Source organism: Ascaphus truei, chromosome 19 (assembly GCF_040206685.1).
Source record: "Ascaphus truei isolate aAscTru1 chromosome 19, aAscTru1.hap1, whole genome shotgun sequence".
NCBI lineage: Eukaryota > Metazoa > Chordata > Amphibia > Anura > Ascaphidae > Ascaphus > Ascaphus truei.
Genome location: NC_134501.1, coordinates 11,477,560 through 11,498,077, shown reverse-complemented (window position 1 = coordinate 11,498,077; position 20,518 = coordinate 11,477,560). Strand labels below are relative to the sequence as shown.

At 41.1% G+C, this 20,518-nt stretch overlaps 1 protein-coding gene across 6 annotated transcripts in view; it reads left to right on the top strand.

The window, feature by feature from the left end:
* CNOT1 (CCR4-NOT transcription complex subunit 1) overlaps positions 1 to 20,518 on the top strand; it is a 48,159-nt gene that overhangs the window by 14,758 nt on the left and 12,883 nt on the right. For all 6 annotated transcript variants that reach the window (XM_075576562.1, XM_075576566.1, XM_075576564.1 and 3 more), the window contains 19 exons: positions 312 to 552; positions 1,024 to 1,143; positions 2,010 to 2,132; positions 2,335 to 2,486; positions 2,823 to 2,973; positions 4,809 to 5,010; positions 5,508 to 5,636; positions 7,532 to 7,656; positions 9,393 to 9,679; positions 10,853 to 10,931; positions 11,756 to 11,989; positions 12,512 to 12,652; positions 13,151 to 13,330; positions 15,174 to 15,290; positions 17,407 to 17,517; positions 17,613 to 17,690; positions 18,050 to 18,299; positions 18,917 to 19,047; positions 19,978 to 20,274. In XM_075576562.1, coding sequence (XP_075432677.1) covers positions 312 to 552; positions 1,024 to 1,143; positions 2,010 to 2,132; positions 2,335 to 2,486; positions 2,823 to 2,973; positions 4,809 to 5,010; positions 5,508 to 5,636; positions 7,532 to 7,656; positions 9,393 to 9,679; positions 10,853 to 10,931; positions 11,756 to 11,989; positions 12,512 to 12,652; positions 13,151 to 13,330; positions 15,174 to 15,290; positions 17,407 to 17,517; positions 17,613 to 17,690; positions 18,050 to 18,299; positions 18,917 to 19,047; positions 19,978 to 20,274 — 3,148 coding nt within the window. The remainder of the gene's footprint in view (positions 1 to 311; positions 553 to 1,023; positions 1,144 to 2,009; positions 2,133 to 2,334; positions 2,487 to 2,822; positions 2,974 to 4,808; positions 5,011 to 5,507; positions 5,637 to 7,531; positions 7,657 to 9,392; positions 9,680 to 10,852; positions 10,932 to 11,755; positions 11,990 to 12,511; positions 12,653 to 13,150; positions 13,331 to 15,173; positions 15,291 to 17,406; positions 17,518 to 17,612; positions 17,691 to 18,049; positions 18,300 to 18,916; positions 19,048 to 19,977; positions 20,275 to 20,518) is intronic.

The following is a 20,518-nucleotide window of genomic DNA, read 5'->3' as shown; positions in this document are numbered from 1 at the left end:
CATAAGATACATGGTCAGTTTGCATCTTACAATTTTTTTTTTTTTTTTTAATTTGTATAGTTTTAATCCTTCAATGTCTAGATCATGCATGGCCTACTCGGGTCCTCAAAGGCCACCAACAGGTCAGGTTTTCAGAATATCCCAGCTTCAGGTGGCCCTTAAGGACTGGCGTTGGCCACTCCTAGTCCATGCTTGGTAAACATTCTCTGTAAAAGCCATACATTATCAGCTTTTTGCTGCAAATTTTAATTTTTATTTAAACCTACAGAAGCTGTAATGTTGTCCTCATAAAGCATTCCCTTGTTTCTTAGGAAAAGTTTGGATCTGATCGAGTCCCTGCTTCGGCTGGCTGAGGTGGGACAGTATGAGCAAGTTAAACAACTCTTCGGCTATCCCATCAAGCACTGCCCCGATATGCTGGTGTTGGCTTTACTACAGATTAACACTTCTTGGCACACCTTGCGCCAAGAGCTCATCTCTACACTGATGCCAATATTCCTTGGTAACCACCCCAACTCTGCCATCATTTTGCACTATGCGTGGCATGGTCAGGTGAGTGAATCTATCGATTATTTTTTTTTCTTCTTTTTTTTTTCCCCAGAGGTAAAGCATCCTAATCCCTAGATTATGCGGAGTAAGAGCTGTTTATGCCTTCGCTCCATTTCCAACTACTAAAAACTGAACATGCAGAACCCATAATGTGTTAAACCTGTAGCATGTGCCCATATCAAAGATGCACATACATAACTGGTTACCATAGTTGCCCTTCAACACTATAAATAGAAAAATGACTGACTTTCGCTGCCATCAGTAATGTGACAATATGCATTGCATTGCGCAGGTTGGACACCATGCATTCATTCTGGACAACCTGGAGTCGGTGCACTTGAGTGAGGGCTGAACTATTAATGATTGAGGGGTTACTATGTTGGTGGCACTCACTGATTTGGCAACAAGATTTAAGGGTTGGCATTTTGTTCCTTGGTTTACTTTCAGTCTGACTTGTGTTATTCTCTTTATTAGGGCCAGTCTCCCTCCATCCGTCAGCTCATCATGCATGCCATGGCCGAGTGGTACATGCGTGGTGAACAGTATGATCAGGCAAGGCTCTCGCGTATTCTTGATGTTGCCCAGGACTTGAAGGTCAGTCTCTCTGCTTATTTCTCCACATTTTGTGTATTTGTTGTCCGTTCAGACCGCATCCTCTACGAACCATCTCCTCCATTTCTGTGCAGCTTCTTTGCATCTTAACTTTTTTTTGTTTTTTGGTCTTCTGTTTTTTTTTTCTTCCTTTTTTGTATCGTCTTTGTACACATCTAAAATATTGGTACGGTGAGCCCGTTAGTCTAGGAGTCCTCTTTTCAGAGGTTAATGTTTACGTGGGTCTCTACGGCCAGGTTTTCCTTCAGTTTGACTGTGTTGCAGCCCTCAAAGTGGTGAGGGGAGCAAAGTGGAATATAATCTGCATTTTTAGTTGTGAGGCAGAATGGTGATGTTTTTTTAAAAACCCATGATTACAATTTCTTGCCAACTGTTCCGGGTAGTGGGTAAAGCAAATTAACCAATATGTCGTATATTCTGTAGTAGCTAGCAGTTAAAAAATGCTGCAGAGATGCTAAGCTTGCAATATGAGCCCCGCATGTTGCATTATAAATGTTTTCTAGCAATCTTTCTGTAATGCATAAAGATTTGTGTATACAAGTGGCTACACCTGTGGCATTAAACGTAAAGATGCAGTACCCAAGATACTTCAGAACTGCACATCAAAGTAAACCTATATTTTCAAATTTGCTATGTTTAATTTTAGGCGGCACAATAATTTCACATGAGAAAGCAGCAGTCTTATTTTATACTAATACATTTCTGAAAGATCCCTATAGAATTTCATAATTTATATTAAATTTACAAAATGTGGGATATCTTTCAGTTTGCCGTTATCCTAATGTCAGGCAAAACGGATCGGGCAGTAACATTTGATTTAACTGGGTGTTTTAATTTTCTTTCTGTAGGCCTTGTCAATGCTGCTAAATGGTACTCCATTTGCCTTTGTTATTGACCTTGCTGCACTTGCCTCACGACGGGAATACCTCAAACTTGACAAATGGCTCACAGATAAAATTCGGGAGCATGGGGTAAAGCAGATTCTCCTTTTTGTTTTTTCATTGTATTGGCTTTAAGTTTTTTGTTCCTGTTTACCTTTTTTATGCTTTTAATCATTTTAAAACTGGCAGAATGTTCATATGGGCTCTTAAACAGCAATACCTCCCATTTCATTCTTACTACATCCACTTTGAGGCAGAGCCTTGGGCTCAACTTTCTCTCGCTGTCTTTCAGGAGCCCTTTATCCAGGCTTGCATGACCTTCTTAAAAAGACGGTGTCCTTCCATACTGGGTGGCCTTGCACCAGAAAAAGACCAGCCTAAAAGTGCTCAGCTGCCACCAGAGACTCTGGCGACCATGCTTGCATGTCTTCAGGCCTGTGCTGGGTAGGTCAATGAGTCTATAACCAATACGATCCTCATTTTAGATCTTAGTATTTGAACTTTCATTGTTATACTTGGCATTTTGCCAACCAAGCAAAGTAATGGCATTTTACTACATAAATGACTACTATGGAGAGAAGTATCGGTCACTTCTGGCAATGGTTATGAGCCATCAAAGAAAAGTTGGACGAGGCATATTTAACAAATTGTTCTAAATCCACAAGTGACTGTAAAGATGTGATTTTGTACCACTGAACACAAGGGGTTTGTTTGCTTTTATAGTTGCAGATGCTGCTGTTTAACTTTTTTTTTTAAATTAATTATTTTATTTATTTAAAGGAGTGTTTCTCAGGAGTTGTCGGAGACCATCCTTACCATGGTTGCCAACTGCAGTAATGTGATGAACAAAGCAAGACAGCCACCTCCTGGGGTAATGCCGAAAGGCCGTCCTCCCAGCACTAGCAGCTTGGATGCAATTTCTCCTGTACAGGTAACGTGTGCCTTTCTTTAACCCCTCGTGTTCTTAGACATGACTTCTACATCCCTTGCACTCCAGGGGCCCAATGGCTTAGTAACTACGTCATGGCCTTATTGCCTGTTTTTTGTAGGGAAATCTTCTTCTGATCTCCATGATTACATGGTCATGTGATCGAAGGGCTGCGGTACCAGGGCACCCCCCTGGCACTGTTGGGAACATCATGATGACTACAGAGTTTTTAAAGCTGCAGTTCAGGCTTTTTTTAAAAAAAATATAGGTTTTTTTTTTTTTTTTTTTCTTAGTTTCATGTGGGCAATCTCTACTTACCTAAAGAACTGTATAGCTGCTGGTCAATTCGTTCTCTGTCTATTGATCGGATAAGTTTGGCGACATCTTTAAATATGGGGAATGTATTTCCTCTGTTTCTGTCACTCAGTGGAAGCTCATGAATATTCATGAGCACTCCTGCACTGACATGTGCTAGAGGGAGGGCAGGGCTGACAAAGGAGTGTGCCAGGGCTTGTGACAGGACATGAAGGGGCAGTGCCTTAGCAAATGGCTGTTAAAATAGAATACAAGAAAATTGGTATTTCAAAGTTGTTTTTTTAAAAACAGAAAATGCTAAAAGTATTTTTTCTTACTACAGAACTGATTTATTAAAAAAAACACACATGCAGGATATTGCCTGAACTGCAGCTTTAAGCCCTATTTAAATACTTTGTATCTTTTTGTTTTTAGTTGACTGTAAATGAGCATCATATGCTGTGGCAAACTGGTTTTCAGAATGGCAAATCTTGGTCTACCTGACACTAGATTATAGCCTTTCTCCATGCCAGCTCTGAAGGAAACGTGTCAGATCTAGATATCCCATACGACGTGTATGCATGTCGCGATTAAAATAAATAAATATTTAGCTTAAATTTTTTTTTTTTAGACCAACTGTTAACATTTGATACTACTAGTATGCATGTATGTCTTGTATAGTGCCATTAATGTACATGGTGCTTTACCGTAATACATGTCAATCATATAAATAACAAATACAAATAACAGATCATGGAAATAAGTGCTTCAGACATAAAAGTAACATTTAGGAATAGTACCTGCTCCGAGGAGCTTACAATCTAATTGGTTGGTAGGAAGAAGGTACAGAGACAGGAGGGCATTCTGGTAAGTGCGTCTGCAGCGGGCCAAGCTTGATGTATCGTGTATAGTGTTAGCCTAGCTGCTACTCATGCTGCTTTAAGTAAGTGGGTCTTAAAGGTGGATAGAGAGGGTGCTAGTTGGGTATTGAGGGGAAGGGCATTCCGGAGGTGTGAGGCAGTCGGTGAGAGGTTTAAGGCGGGAGAGGGCTTTAGATAGAATGGGGGTAGAGAGAAAACATCCTTGAGCAGAACACGAGTTTGGTTGCTGCATAGTGAGAAATTAGGGCTGAGATGTAAGGAGGGGTAGAAGAGTGTAAAGCTTTAAAAGTGAGGAGGAGAATTGGGTGTGAGATGCGAGATTTGATTGGAAGCCAGGAGAGGGATTTCAGCAGGGGAGAAGCTGAGACAGATTTAGAAAGAGTTTTTGCGAACGTCCAGTTCTATGTACAGAATCCTGAGATTTTCTCCAGTTAAAGCAGAGTGCTGTTGATTTGATGCCTAGGAAAGCATCAAACTACTGGTAGCAAAATGATATATATTTTTTTTTTTTTCCCTCCCCCGTAAGACTTCCTAATTGTATGTATGTATGTATGTATTCGCTCACTCAAAGTAATGGATTAAGATCCAAAAAATGCCATGCCTATGCTGGGAAAAAATATGTGAATGTTACAACCGGTCGTTACCTCCGCTTTCCTTCCCTAGATTGACCCACTTGCGGCAATGGCCTCTCTCAGCATTGGCGGTTCCTCAGCTCCTCACACGCAGAGCATGCCGGCTTTCCCTCCCAACCTGGGGTCTGCTTTTAGCACCCCTCAATCACCAGCAAAGGCATTCCCACCACTTACCACTCCCAACCCATCCACTGCTTTCAGTGGAATTGGAGGACTGTCATCTCAGCTTCCAGGTAATCCAGCTCATCTATTTGTGGGGAGCGACTCCTCTCCAAACAGCCCCATAATATGTGAAGTCCATTCTACAAACCACTAATCCTAAACATGTACGTTTGGTGACATGGTGCTGAAGCCATTAACCATTTCTGTTTTCTATGGCCCATATGAAATGACGACTTGCCATATGAACATTTTAATTAGACCTGTTTGCATTTCAAAATATAGTTTATATGTATTAATCATGAGTCTATACTGTATAAAACAAAGTTTGGTTTAGTCATGTGAAATATGAAGGCCCCCTCTTAAAGCTCAGAGGTCATGCAATTCCCGTAGATACCCTGAAGGTACATTTGCACTTGGTACTGATATTGAATGAAAGTACCATAACTAGTTTGGATAGCCCACCCTGTAGGTCCTATAACTAGGGGTTTAACGTTTTTGTCTGTGGGAATGGTGCTTGGTAACAGTTCAACATAGCTTACCTTCTAACTCTCCTTCCTTTTTCACACAGGAGTACTTGGCACAGGCAGCTTAACTGGAATGGGTACAGGAGGCCTCGGGCTACCTGCTGTGAACAGTGATCCCTTCGGCCAAAGGAAACTGAGCACATCTGGACTCAACCAGCCTACATTCCAGCAGAGTAAGTTAGCAACTTGTCTGTCATTGGTACCTACAGAGCTGCAGTTATTTTTCTGGTAATTGACCTGCTAAGTGCCCTTATGTGGGCACACTTTCCCTTTAGGCTGCTTGTTTGGCAAGTTTCTCCTCTATTTGTGACTCCTAATCTAGACCGTATTAATGCATTAGCAGCAACAACAAACTGCATGCCCTAAAACATTTTAAATTGTGACAATGCATAGCTCGAAACAAGCTGCAGCATTAAGTCAGAATTAAAGCTCCACACCATTAGACTATATATAATTTGTAGTAAACATGTAAATTTGTGTAAATAACGTGCTCTCGCAGTGAAGATGTCTTCTCACATCAGTAGACTGAATTGCATTTCTGTGATGTCTGATTTTTGTTTTTGAAAGCGCAACACTCTAGGAATGGTAGTAAGTCTTCGATCTTACAAGACTGCTACATGCTTAGTGGTAGATCTTGCGGATCCTATAACTTCATGCATTACAACAGGCTTGCCATCTATGGCTTAAAACTTTTTGATAGACTGCTGTATGTGGCCTTTGGAAGTACTGTGGCTGTCTGCATGTGGTCTTCTAACATACTGTCCGGTGCCGCATATTTATTGGGACTAAAGTGAGCAACCATTTTGCAACTCTCACATAGCTTTGCCTTGATTTTAAAAAGGCGGACCTGTTTGGGTCTTACTCCCTGCAGCATTACGCTGCGTTTATAGTAGGCACGCGCCTGTCGCTCTAGCGATCCCTGCACTGTGATCCAGCGTGGCCGTGACGTCACAAGGCGGGTTCACCCTCACTGCCTGAACTGCTCACGTGACGGGGCCGTCATGCAGAAATACAAAATGTAATTTCAACATTCTGCCGCACGGTCGCTCATCAGTTGCGCGCACCATGGGCGGTCTCAAAGCGGTCCTGAATTTTTCACGTCGTGCTTACTATAATCGTGGCCTTACATGTTGGTTCCATAGCTAAACTTTAAATTAAGGACTTTTTTTTAAATTTATTTATTTTTTATATTGCTTGGCTTATGGAACCAATTTATAGGAAATGGCACTGTATTGTTAACCATACTACATTTATTTGCAACAGCTTTTTCTTTGTTACATTTCTATCTTCAACTGCATGTTTCCTATGAGTTTTACTGAAATCGGTACTGTTTGTTTTGTCTGGTAACTAATGTATGGACTGGTGGGTGAAGTAACTCTGGCCCCCAATTTTTTATTTTTTTTATCTTTTTAAATATTGCATCACTTGGCCAAACGCCTATCAGTTTAGATGTTCTGTGCAGGCTAGACTGACAAATAGGCTATATGCACTGGAAACTATACCATCCAGAATTGGAATTCATGTATTTTAGAAATTCAAGTTGTGTATAAAGCAAGCCCACGAGAGTTTTGCTTTCACAACCGCAAACCCCTTCCAGTGTATATGGATTTATACATTTTTAAACTTGCTCCTTCATAGTTTTTCTGATATCCATGGACATGCCATGTTCCCAATTGACGGCAAAAACTATCTTAAAACCTTTCCCACGTGGTTGCATAAAAGCCATGTCATCGCCTGACACTGGCTTTCTATTGGCCACAAGAGTGAGCCCTGATCCCACGGATGGGGTGAGGGGGGAGATATTTGAGCCAACTTACAGGAAATGGGGATTTTCTATACCTAGGGGGGACCATGAAGTAGCTCTGGGGATGCCTGGTTCAGGTACACTAAAAAAAATAAAATAAAAAAACACGAGCAGTATGAATTGCGGCCTTCAATCTTAAAGATTTATGTCCCTGTAGCTTCTCTTAAATACTCTGCAATTAATGCAGATTGCATTACACACCCGACTGTAAGTCTTCGCTTTATAGAACAGTATTTTATTCTTGCCTGCTTTTTCCTTTTCTAGCGGATTTGTCCCAGGTGTGGCCAGAAGCGAATCAGCACTTTAGTAAAGAAATTGACGACGAAGCAAACAGCTACTTCCAGCGCATTTACAACCAGCCTCCGCACCCTACCATGTCTGTGGATGAGGTAAGGGTCCTGCTGTTATACGCCGTAGTCTGTTTGGTTGATATTCAAATGATAGCGCTCCACAAGTTAGTCAATCACAGAAATAATCGCTGTTAACACAAGTTGAGACTAATATATTGTCACCAGCGAGCCTTGAGTTTCATTCGATATTCAGGTTATAAAGTTAAGTTTTTATAAACCAGAAGTCATTAAAAAAAAATAAACCTGGGATAAATAAACTTTACGGTGTAGGAATTTTCAGGAGAAGTTTGCTCATTGTCAGAATCAGATTGACATGAAAGGCCTTCTCCCTAGCGACAACGACCTCTGCTCCGCTGTGCTGCACACTTACTTTCTGGAAAGTCTAGATTAAAAATCTGTGGTCTTTAAAGAAAATGGTGAACGGTGGTGGTTGAGATACAGGGTTTATTTTTTGTAAAATCAGTGTTTAGAATTCATTAAAAAATAAATAAAATAAACTTGTGTTGACAGTGACACTTTCTGAATGTCTGTCCTCTGTATGCTGTGTGGGGCTGGGTTGCTACAAGAGATCTAATTCAATTGACATACTTGATGTAGACTAGTCCACGTGTGAAATAGTGTCATCAACGGTACAAAACAGTTGTGCCTGAATAATCCCATTTCTACATGCAAGATCGTATGTTTAAAAAAAAGTGCTGTAGTATTAGTGATTTCTTCCCTCCCCCACCCCATAACTCTTAATACCATTTCTTTATGTTTTTTTTTTTTTGTTTTTTTGAGCGTCCTTTGATTCCTAGAGCCTGTTTAGCCCACCTCCCAAGCAGTGAAAGATCTTTGCAACACTTTCCTTTATTTGATAATTTGTTGCCAATGTTCCAGGAGTTTGAGCTATAAACTGTAACAATAGATAATACCTTTTTATAAGGATACATTGTAGCTGCTGAGTTAGGCTGCGTCCAGTGTGAGGCGTGCGCGCTCGCCACGTTTAAATATCTTTTAATTGATGCAAGCGTCCAAAGTGCCGCTTGGTGCGCTCGGAGCGGTTCTCGGAGAGACGGTTAAACTTGTTTTCCAGGCGCTGTGGTGTGACCAGGTAAGAGCCAATGAGAGCACAGCAGTCAACAACCAATGAGATGGCGCTGAGAAAGCAACATCACGCGCCACTCCCGTCTGGCACTTGAGCACGCAGTGAGCAGGACAGCGAATCGCTCCTGCTCGGGCAGACGCTGACGTCACGCTACGTGAGCGTGCGTCTCCCCACCCTGGCCGCAGCCTTACTCGCTGAAGGATTGAATGAACCTGAAAGGAGGAATTTGTTAGGCATGGGGTTTGCAAACTTCCACCTGCCCATTCGCCCCCTCCTTACCTTGTCACTGGCGTTCTCGCATCATGTGACATCACATTGCTATGGCAACGTGACGTCACGTGATATTGCTGAAGCCACCGGAGACTAGGCAAGGGACCTTACAGAGGCCTTGCGTGCGATCCCTCGATATTTAATTTAAATGCTTTGGGAAGAGCGTAGGGCCTCTAAGTGCCGGCCCCCCCCCCCCTGAATTTTGCGCACCCCTATGTTAAGCACACAATCTGGATTTTGACACTTGTAACATGAAAACAATTGCTGCCAGTTTAGGTTAGAATGTGAATTATACATTCACGTGCTTTACATATAAAAATAAGAAAAGGGGATGGGGAAGGTATTACTGTTTGTGTTCCAGCTTCCTTCGGTGTTCCTACTTGTTGGGAATAGAATGCTGACTGCTGTTTTTCTGCAGGTGTTGGAAATGCTGCAGAGGTTTAAGGACTCTAACATAAAACGGGAACGTGAGGTGTTCAACTGCATGCTGAGGAACTTGTTTGAGGAATACCGCTTCTTCCCTCAGTACCCGGACAAAGAACTGCACATAACAGCCTGCCTGTTTGGTGGGATCATAGAAAAAGGACTGGTTACATACATGGCTCTGGGCCTGGCACTGCGCTATGTACTGGAAGCCCTGCGCAAACCTTACGCATCCAAAATGTATTGCTTTGGCATAGCTGCACTAGATAGGTTTAAAAATAGGTGAGTATACTGCATTCCTGTCACATTACAAATGGCTTTGCTTTCCAGTGTAATATTGATAGATCCATCTTGGCTGTTTTTTATCTAGCGCTAATGTCTGGTCTGAAATGAATTGTTAGAAGTTAAAGCCACTCTGGCTGCAAACACAAAGCCTGCCATATGCAGATATAAATTGGTGAATCTTTCTCTGGTCGTCCACGGGTCCTCAAACCTGCTTCATTCCTTCTATTGTTACATTTGAAGGTGCAGGCAAGCATTCTGGTTAGTGGCATGCAAATCTGCAAACTAGGTTTCACTACAATCAAAATCTGTTCAATTGACAGGTTATGAAAAAAAAGTAAATTCATATGAAAAAATGCATGTGCTCCAAATAAGAACTATTATGTTTTGGATTTCAATATTTATCTGAAATACTGAAGTTTGGTTGCATGTGCAGTACATTGGGATTAATACATCCTTAGTTGTGAAAAAAGCTGAGTGCTGTCCAATGTTTTGTGGACTTGTTGTAAAGGGATATGCATCTAGACGCGTTTGAAACTCGAGTATCAGTCAATACCATGGACAAGTTTGGAAACTGCTGGTTGATCAATGTTCAGAATAGCATGTCCTTTATCCCACACTGCAATAGACTATAACTGGGTTCTTCACCTAGACCTCCAAAGCGTCCAGACCATAAAACAGTTTGAAGTAGAATTTGTCACAAACATCTTGTAGATGCACCTGAAGCTTCTATGGATTTGGTTTTGCAAGCATTTCTAACATCTGTACCATATACATCTTCCTAACTAAAGAGTGAGTTTGTGTGAAACTTTAGAGTGAAATTAGCAGGACAGGTTATCCAAAGGCTTCATCACTGCAGCCTGGGGTCCACCAGTTGAAGAGTCCTGGACTATAACCTTTGTGATGAGATTCAACCTGTGGATGACGGGTATTTAGTTGCACTGCCAGAAGCATAGATGGAAATGACAGAATAGTGTGATACAAGTTGTAGAACTTGGTGAAAGAGGAGAAGAAAGCGCCGGTATCTGCAGAGTAATCTGACTCTCATACAGGGTCCACCTGTATGCAAGATGTGGGGATTTGTCGTTTGGAAGTCTTACACAGCTGCCATTTATCCTGATCAGTTTTGGAGTAGAGTGGTGTGTAACCAACTTGTTTCCTTTTTATTTAAAGATTAAAGGACTATCCCCAGTACTGTCAGCACTTGGCTTCTATCAGTCACTTTATCCAATTCCCTCATCACCTGCAGGAGGTGAGTTCTTCTATCTAAACTGTACAAACAGGTTTTATGTTATGAGTTATGCATTAGTGTTGCTTATCCCAGCTTTCTAGAACTGGAACCTCACAGCAGGCGCCAATTCTACATTGCTGTACATGTTTAGTTTTGAATACGTAGTGTTCAGGAAAAAAAACTCCTTTTATTGTTTTTAATTTCTCTCTCAATTCTCATGAAAATGCACAATTGTATGTATGCTATTTAGAGCAGTGGTTTCCAAATAAAGTCCTCCAGTAACCCCGACAGGTCATTTTAAGGATAGCTCTGCTTCAGCACAGGTTGCTCAGTCATTTTTGATTGTCACCTGTAATGAAGCAGGGATATCCTTCACTTGACCTGTTGGGGGTACTTGAGGACAAGTTGGTAATCACTGTAAGTTAACAGTTTATAAGAGAAAACTAAACAAGATGTTGATCAACTAATGGTCCTATACTTAAATTAGACCTGGCAAAGGGGTGCGATTCTGTGAATTACAAAGATTAAGGGCATGAGATACTTTTGCAAAGAAATCACTTAATTGCACATCACTCCTAATTTTAAAATATTTACAAATAAAGTAAAACCTGTATCACTGTTTAAAGTGGGTGAACCACTTATATTTACTTGATATTGATGGTTCCAAGTGATTTCACTTGAAACAAACGTTACATGGACAGTGCATTCCTTTAATACTTAAAATGAAGTTTTTGCACAATATGACCCCCCCCCCCCCCCCCCCCTCTAAACCATGTGTATTATATTCATTTTTATTTATTTATTTTGGGTGGAAAATGTTGACGCTGCTTTCTCTCCCCGTGCAGTATATAGAGTACGGCCAGCAGTCCCGGGATCCCCCTGTAAAGATGCAGGGTTCCATCACCACCCCAGGAAGCATTGCACTTGCCCAGGCACAGGCCCAAGCCCAGGCCCCGGTTAAAGCTCCCTTGGCTTGTCAGGTTAGCACAATTGTCACCACCTCTACTGCTACCACCACCTCTGCAAAAACAATCACCATAACCAGGCCCACTGGTGTCAGCTTCAAGAAGGATGTGCCGGTAAGTGAGGCTTGTATTCTGTTTTGGCTGAAGCATATGGAATGGGGCATTGTGATGGGGGGGAAGGAGACCACACCTAAAAGGGTCTATACATTTATTAGCATTGACCCATTTGAAATAAAACTTATTTGTATGTAGATGCTGCTTGTAGTTTGTCTTTGTTTTTTCCATGTATTTTGAGCTACTTTTGATGCTTGTAATAACATTGAAGGTATCTTTCGTGCTATGCGAGTTGAAGTTGAAAAAAAGTTTAGTAAAATCCTGCAACAGAAAGGTACTTGTAGCAAAGACTACATATTTCTAATATCCCAAAAGAAATCGCAGGCTTACTGTTCAAGTGCTTCTACTATGCAATTTCTTCACTGCAGAGAAGAAAATTATTGTTGGGAGAAGTCGCCCTTCAATGCACTAGTGTTTATGGCAGCTTTGATTTTTGTACTGTTTAGATGACGAGACCTGTATGATCACACCTGCTGTGTAAATTTCCCTTTTAAACGCATTCTCTGCAATTTGTACTCTCAGCCATCCATCAACACTACCAACATAGACACACTGCTGGTGGCTACAGATCAGACAGAGCGTACTGTGGAGCCGCCTGAAAATGTTCAGGAGAAGATCGCTTTCATCTTTAACAACCTGTCCCAATCCAACATGACGCAGAAGGTGGGTTTCACATTAACTTTTCTTTCTCCTCTTGCCAGATGAGAAACTCCGTTCCTGAATCTATAGATGGGAATAAGTTCCGTATTCTGTACTTTGTATTACAGATGTCGCACCTAGATGAGCAAAAATACTCTTGCCTTATTTCAGCACTATATCAGAGTATCTTTGTAATTGCACGTAATCTGTATAAATTTTACTGTCCTTGGAGCATTGGGTGTTTCTTTGCCTTGTTAGTCTAATTTTTGTCATCAGTTTCGCAGTGAATATCTTCATTAAGGGTGAAAGAGCAGCAGGCTTAAGAAATAAGCAGTCAATAAGTCTAAATGGGATATGGCACTTTTTTAGATTTTTTTTTTTTTTTTTTGCAAACAATGGTCCTCTCAGACTCCTCCCCCCTCCCCCCCCCCCATGCCCCTACTATAAATCCAATGATACTTGTTGAGTCCATCACATGAAAAGTGGTTGCTTTTATGGTTAAAGTTGTGATGTTCTCTACAGGTTGAAGAGCTGAAGGAGACTGTAAAAGATGAGTTCATGCCTTGGGTGTCACAGTATTTGGTGATGAAGCGAGTCAGCATTGAGCTCAACTTCCACAGCCTGTATTCAAACTTCATGGATGCGTTGAAAAACCTGGAATTTAACAAGATGGTACTTGCAGAGACCTACAGAAACATCAAGGTATGTGTTGGGCGTTCTTCCCATGCTGCTTGGTCTTCTAGAAAGCAATCTGTTACCTTTTTTGTCGGACCTTTTCTACCTCTAATATATCATAGTTGCTAAACTTTCAGGACCATGTATTAATTGAAGGTACTTGGTTATAAAACTGTGTAGAAAAATCACTACCAATGACCATGTTTATGAAGTTGTTCCTTACACCGTGCCACTGTTATAGTAAATATGGCCAACTTCTGCAATAGGAGAACAAAATAGACTAAAAATCCTGGACCTGGTGCTACAGGGTATGAAGAATATATGGTATAAATGTGTATATATAAAGTCCTATGAGTCAAATGTAATATCTGTGGAGTTGAAAATTTTCTTAATTCCATTTCATCCTTTAGACACATGGCATAGTGGATAACATAATGTTTTCTCTCCTAGCAGGGATTTTAAGGATACCAGGGACAACTAAAGCCTTTGAAACTAATGTGACCTATTCTCCACCCCACATAAGAGTAACCACTTGGAGTGAAAAATGCATACACAGGGCTAAGTACACAACCCCAAGCCTGGGTAGTACTCACAGTGATATCCTTGACTCCTTTTTTTGGCGTGCTTCCAGCAAGGCGAATATGAAGTCGTTTTTCTCAAGTTGAGAGAAGCGGTGCACAGCACATTTAATTAATTCGTTTTTAAAGTATGTTGAAGGGTGACATCAGGGATATGGTAGGCAGTAGTAACTCTGACAAGTTTCACGCCTGTTGGGGTGCCCCAACACGCGCGAAACGCGTCGGTTACTACTGCCTACCATATCTGTCACCCTTCAAAATACTTTAAAAACGAATTAATTAAATGTGCTGAGCTCCAACATTGTTTTCCAATTGCTGTGCACTGCTTATCTCAACTTGAGAAACTACTTCTGCAATAGTTAGACTGATTTCTTGCTAAAATAGAACTCCTCCGTCACACTTCCTGCTCTGGTGAATCCTGCAGCCAATTGCTCTATACAGAAATGAAAAATGAATTGGTTATTCCTAAAACATGTGGTTGGTCACTTTTCTAGTTGCATAGCAGACCAAATAAAACCTATATCAAAATGTGGTCTAATGGGACTAATAAGCTGCTTAAAGCAGCAATAATGACAGGGTGCCAGATCCCTGTGGCTCCCGAGACACTTACCGGTGAAGGTACTGGCATTTCAGTCCCCTTTAGGGGAAACAAAATGACGGATGAGATCCCACATGGATATATTTCTGTCAAGGAAGTCAAATCTGGTACCACCGGGGGTTACTAAAGCGAAAAATATTTTACCGTTCCTGTTTGGCTTTAAGAAAGTAGGTTGGTAGGGTGGCGATTGTTTAAAGCTGCAGCATCCGCCGTTCTAAACTTTTTTTTTTTTAATTTATTTTTAAAACTTGTTGCCCTTTTTATACGTTCTACAGTGATTTTTCTTGCAGACTTCATGTGAAGCTTTTTGTCCAGAAACATTGCTCTCCCTCCATAGAATGTTTAATTAAAAACTGGAGACATTGTTTCTAAGGAGTTTGGAAAGCTAAAGGTGCTTTAGATTGAGCCTACACCTATAATCCTAAAATTACTTTATGCATTAATTTACATATTTTAAAGGCCCTTCTGCCAAGGAAGATTACTGCCATTGTTTGTATCTGCTGTCTGCCTAAAGTATTTGCCCGTGGCGACAGTGTACCATCATATTTTATGTAACTTTCTATTGCATTTTTAGTGTTTTACAAAACCTGCAGACACAAAGGTTGATCTCAATTCAAATATAGCAAAAGCATGCTCTAAATCTTCTGTGACCAACTACTCATTTTCCTTCGTTGTTAATCTTTCACTCATTCAGGTGCTGTTGACATCTGACAAAGCTGCAGCTAACTTCTCCGACCGCTCTCTGCTGAAGAACTTGGGCCACTGGCTTGGAATGGTCACTCTGGCAAAGAACAAACCCATCCTTCACACAGTCAGTATTTACACAATGCTTAAACCATTTTCTCTTGTTTAAAATAGATGTTATATTGGGGCTGGTTATGTATTGTAAATTGTTTTTTTTTTCAGGATAATTTGAAACGCCATCTTAATCAGATGTTGTGCTACACTTTTTTTATGTATGTATGTGGTCTGCATTTATGCGGTTTGCATTTATTTTTTGGGGGAGGTCTTACCTTAGTGGTCGGATTACAAGTGAGCCCTGAATTTCCTATCAGATGGGGTATAACCTGGTGGCCAACAAACTATGGTAGTCCAACTTAAGCAACATTTGCTTGTTTTACTGCCTTGGTTTTGTTGTAACCAATATGCTTGCCATATACCCAGTATGGAGTCTGAATGAGTGCAAATTCTGATATGCATACCTATCAATGTTAATGATGCCCAGTGTGCTTTTTCCCCAAAGCAGATGTATACCTACTGTGGTTTGTAGGAGTATTCACCACCCTACCAATGTCACATTTTGTTGAAGGAATAAAAGTACATTTAGAAAAAAAAGTACATTTTAAAGTTAATCTGTAGTGGTTAAACGGAACACTGTTATAAGGATTTGATTAAATGTCAGCAAAGGAAAGGTACAAAATGAAATGTACTGTTTGCATAAGAATTCAGCCCCTTAAGTCCATACTGGATAGAAGCACTCTTTGCAGCAATTACTGCTGACTTTTTGGATGGGTCTATATACTAGCTTTCCACAGCAGAATGGTGACATTTTTGGCCATGCTTCACGGGGAAATTAATCCAGTTCTGAAGAGCTTGTTGGGGATTGTCGATGGACTGCAATCTCTAAGTCTCGCCATAAATGTTCAATTGGATTAAGTCAGGACTGGGCCTCTCAAGAACATTATCGTCTTGTTCAACCCTTCTAGTGTTGCTTTGTGCTTTGGATCATTGAAACTTGGGTGGAAATTCACATTTCAGCAGGACAGTCTGCTTACTCAAGCAGGTTTTCCCTCAAGGATTCGCCTGTACTTTGCACCGTTCATTGTCCCCTCTATCCTGACACTCTTCCCAGTCCTCGCTGAAGAGAAGCCTCCCCATAACATGTTGCCTTCACCATGCCTGACAGTTGGGATGGTGTTGACTCAGTGATTTGCAGTGTTTGGCTTGCACCAGACATAACACATGGAATTTAGAGCAAAAAAGATAAAAATTTGTTTCGTCTCGCCACAAACGCCACTCTCCACATGTCTGTAGTATCTATAGGCTTTTTCGCAAATTCTGTGATTTAAGAGCAGTCTGAGTAATGGCTTTCTTGTCAGCTGTCCATACAGGCCAATGTTGTGTAGGGATCGGCTTATTGTTGAACACTGACTCCAATCTCCGACACAGAACTCTCCATGGTCTTTGTTGGCTTCATTGACATCCCAAACCAGTTGCCTGCTTGCTTGCGCTGTTTATTAGGGCGACACTGATCTGTGTGATATGATGTATCTTCCACTTAATGATGGCTTTCACTGCGCTGTGCTGAGGGATAATCTGCACCTCTTGCAATTTTCTTGTGCCCTTCTGCTCTGTGCCCCTCTCCCACTTGTTTCAGAAGCTCCTTGGTCTTCATGTTTGCTTTCTTGGAACACCGAGTTGCAGCTTAAGTCTTTATATACCTGAGGGAAATGATCTACCAGTTAAACTACTTTGATGGAAACCATTTCACTATTTTTTTTGTGCCCTTTCAAAACAATTTGCACCTGAGCTGATTTTTATGGCTGCAGTAGCAAAGGGGTTGAATACTTTTGCAACAGATTATATATATTTTTTTTTCTTCCCCTCCTGTAAATCTTACTACTTTATATGCTGTTTTCTAACTTTATTACTTTGGAGTAGTTTTTGTAGATTCTACATGTAAAGGCTAACGTAAAAGTGTCATAGCATACACTCGGGTGCCAACACAATGTGAAAAATGTGCAGGGGTGAATACTTCTGCCCACCACTGTGTATATTGTAAAATACACTTATTCTACTTTAGAAATCACAAAAGATAGAAACAGATTTTGTGTGTAGTACCCTGAAACTATGTATGTGTATCTTTAGTGTGCACTGCTTTGCAGTATCTGGTTTGTTAAAATATTCTGGCCATTATTTGTTCCCAGGACCTGGATGTGAAATCCTTGCTACTAGAAGCCTACGTGAAGGGACAGCAGGAGCTTCTCTACGTGGTGCCTTTTGTTGCCAAAGTCTTGGAATCCAGTGTCAGGAGTGTGGTAAGGGCCTACCAACTTGTGATCCACCTTTCCAGAATGTAATATGCAGTCCTTTCAGGGGTCAGCCAACTGACGTGCTCTTTAATTTCCTTCAGGTTTTCCGACCTCCCAACCCGTGGACAATGGCCATTATGAATGTGTTGGCCGAGCTGCATCAAGAACACGACTTGAAGGTATCTTGACACGACATACACGTTTCATGCCCTCTGCAATCTTCATTGGATCCCTCTCTAATGTATTCTATAAAGCATTGTCAGGATTCCTTTAATGACCTTAGTGTTGAGCAGATGGTATCATAATGGTGAATTACCAGGTTACATTGCATAATCTTGACAGTTGGGCGTTCCTTAGGCAGCCAACTACAAATGAATGCTCTGCCTTAGCTGAAGATGTGTAAAACATAAATATTGTGGTGGATATAATAATGGAACGTCAGTGCTTTGTAGCAAGCATTGCTTTCTTAAATGGTATCTGAAGGGGGGTGTTTGCAGTAAACTGACATTAATGAGGGCACTTTGATCTTCATTCACAGCTGAATCTCAAATTTGAGATTGAGGTGCTGTGTAAGAATCTGGCCGTGGACATCAATGACTTAAAGCCTGGCACCCTGTTCAAGGACAAGGACCGTCTGAAGAGCCTGGATGAGCAGCTTTCTGCCCCAAAAAAGGATATGAAACAGCCTGAGGAGTTGCCTCCCATGACCAGTAGCGAGTATGCAATCCGTACTGCTGGCAAACTCTGGGCCTCTGTGGAAAAGCAGGAGTCTGATGCAGTTTTCACAGGTAAGTGGCAGTCTGGCTGTCCAGTAGTGTTTCCATTGACCTAGACATGTATTCTGTAAGTTGCAGGCTGCTTTTGCAATTACCCTGCATTTAGTAATTGCAATTTAGGTTTTATTTTTCAGGCAAAATGTGACACTACTTATTTGCATGTCATTTCCCAGAATCCCTGGCTACAGTGGAAGCACTGTATGCCAAGACATAATGGTGAAAGGAGGGTTGCGGACCAGTCAAACTTTAATGTGTTCACAAGTGGTATTTTCATTTGTGGTTTTCTTCATATTCATGAATATCAACCTTGCCCAGGCTAGTCTGAAACCCTGCAATAAAGCTGTATCCAGGGACAAATTCTTAACACTGGGCTAATTCATTTCACTCACTATTAATATAAATCAACCTTCTGACTTTTATATATATTTTTTTTTAGCTTGAATTGTTTCAAAAGAGGCAGCAAAAAAAATAAGAAAGATAGCAAGAAATTGATCTGTAGCTAACATGTCTTCATACAGATGGGAATATTGGCTAAATGATATAGATTCCGTATTGTGGTTAATTTGAAGGGAATCTTGTGTTTAAATTAGTGTGGTATCCACTCATGTCCTGTCACTACTTCTGTTCAGCAACAGCTACTGCTCCACCTCCCAGCGCAACGTGTACAGCAACCGTTCCCCCACAGCCTCAGTACAGCTACCATGATATCCATGTCTATTCACTGGCTGGACTTGCTCCTCACATCACACTCAATCCTACGGTGAGTATTCTGACCCCAGAATCCCATTTTTCTTTGACCTGGATAACTCCTCATGGATTGGAGATGCAGAGATGTGTTGCCTAGAAATGAACTTGGAGAATGGTGTCAGTCCTAGCGTAATCCCTTTATTCTGCTGCCCAGATGCTGTGTGCATGTGGTAACTTGTGTTTTTTTGTTTTTAGAAGTCTATATAGACTTGAATGAATTACAAATGCTATCGCATTTGCAAACTGGTAGTTTGTTGGTTGTTTAATGGGTTAATTATCAGTGATGCCTTAAAACACGTTTTATTTAGAAAGTTTAATTTCCTGTGCTACCTTGACATAAATCTGCTTGGTGTCAAGTTGTTTAGACGCATACCACTTCCATAGTGTGACCAGTAAGATAATACTTAACCTGCAGCAAAACAAACTGAATAGAATTTAAAACCAACTTTTGAAACTCCATGTCAAAAATGTTCAGATCTTCCCAAGGCCACTTTCAAATTTTGTCTTCTAAAAGTTATTTTTAATTTTTTTTTTTAATTGGACAAATCTGCCATTAGTTTACTGGTCGTATGTAATACTGCACATTTAGTTTGATTCCTTTTTATTTGGTGAATTCAGAAGAGATTAAGAGGAATTGCAGTGAGTAAAGACAGACTGAAGAATGACCGATTGAACCTGGTTCAATTCCCAGTGTCTGCTCCTTGTGACCTTGAGCAAGTCACTTTATCTCCCTGTACTGCAGGCACCAAAATCATAGATTGTAAACCCCCTCCCCCCCCCCGACAGGGACTGTAAAAATCCCTATGTGCTGCGTACCGCGCACTATACTGTAATTGTGAAGCGCTTTGAGCTCCATTGGGAGAAAAATGCTACATGAAATAGAAGTGTCTGTGTGTGGATTCCCTCTTTACTGCATCTTAAATCTTTTGCCTTATTCCCACAGATTCCTCTGTTTCAAGCTCACCCCCAGCTAAAGCAGTGTGTGCGCCAGGCCATTGAGCGAGCTGTACAGGAGCTGGTTCACCCTGTGGTGGATCGATCCATCAAGATTGCCATGACAACCTGTGAGCAGATTGTGCGCAAGGACTTTGCACTGGACTCTGAGGAGTCGCGCATGCGTGTGGCTGCTCACCACATGATGCGCAACCTGACCGCTGGCATGGCCATGATCACCTGCCGCGAGCCACTACTCATGAGCATTGCCACCAACCTGAAAAACAGCTTCGCTACCGCCATGCGGGTAAGACTAGCGACACGCAAAACTTCTACATTTATCACAACTTAAAACCAGTTATGGTAAATCCCCCTAACTACCTACTTTGCTTTAAAGTGAGAGAATCATTCATATTACTACTTTGCATGTGTTGCCACTTTCTGGAATACAAGTATATTTGATGTAACACCTGGCACAGGTTGGTTTTGTAAACCCTTTTTTTTTTTTTTTCCCTCCTTTTAAATGTACTTGAGCTACTCTTACATATGCT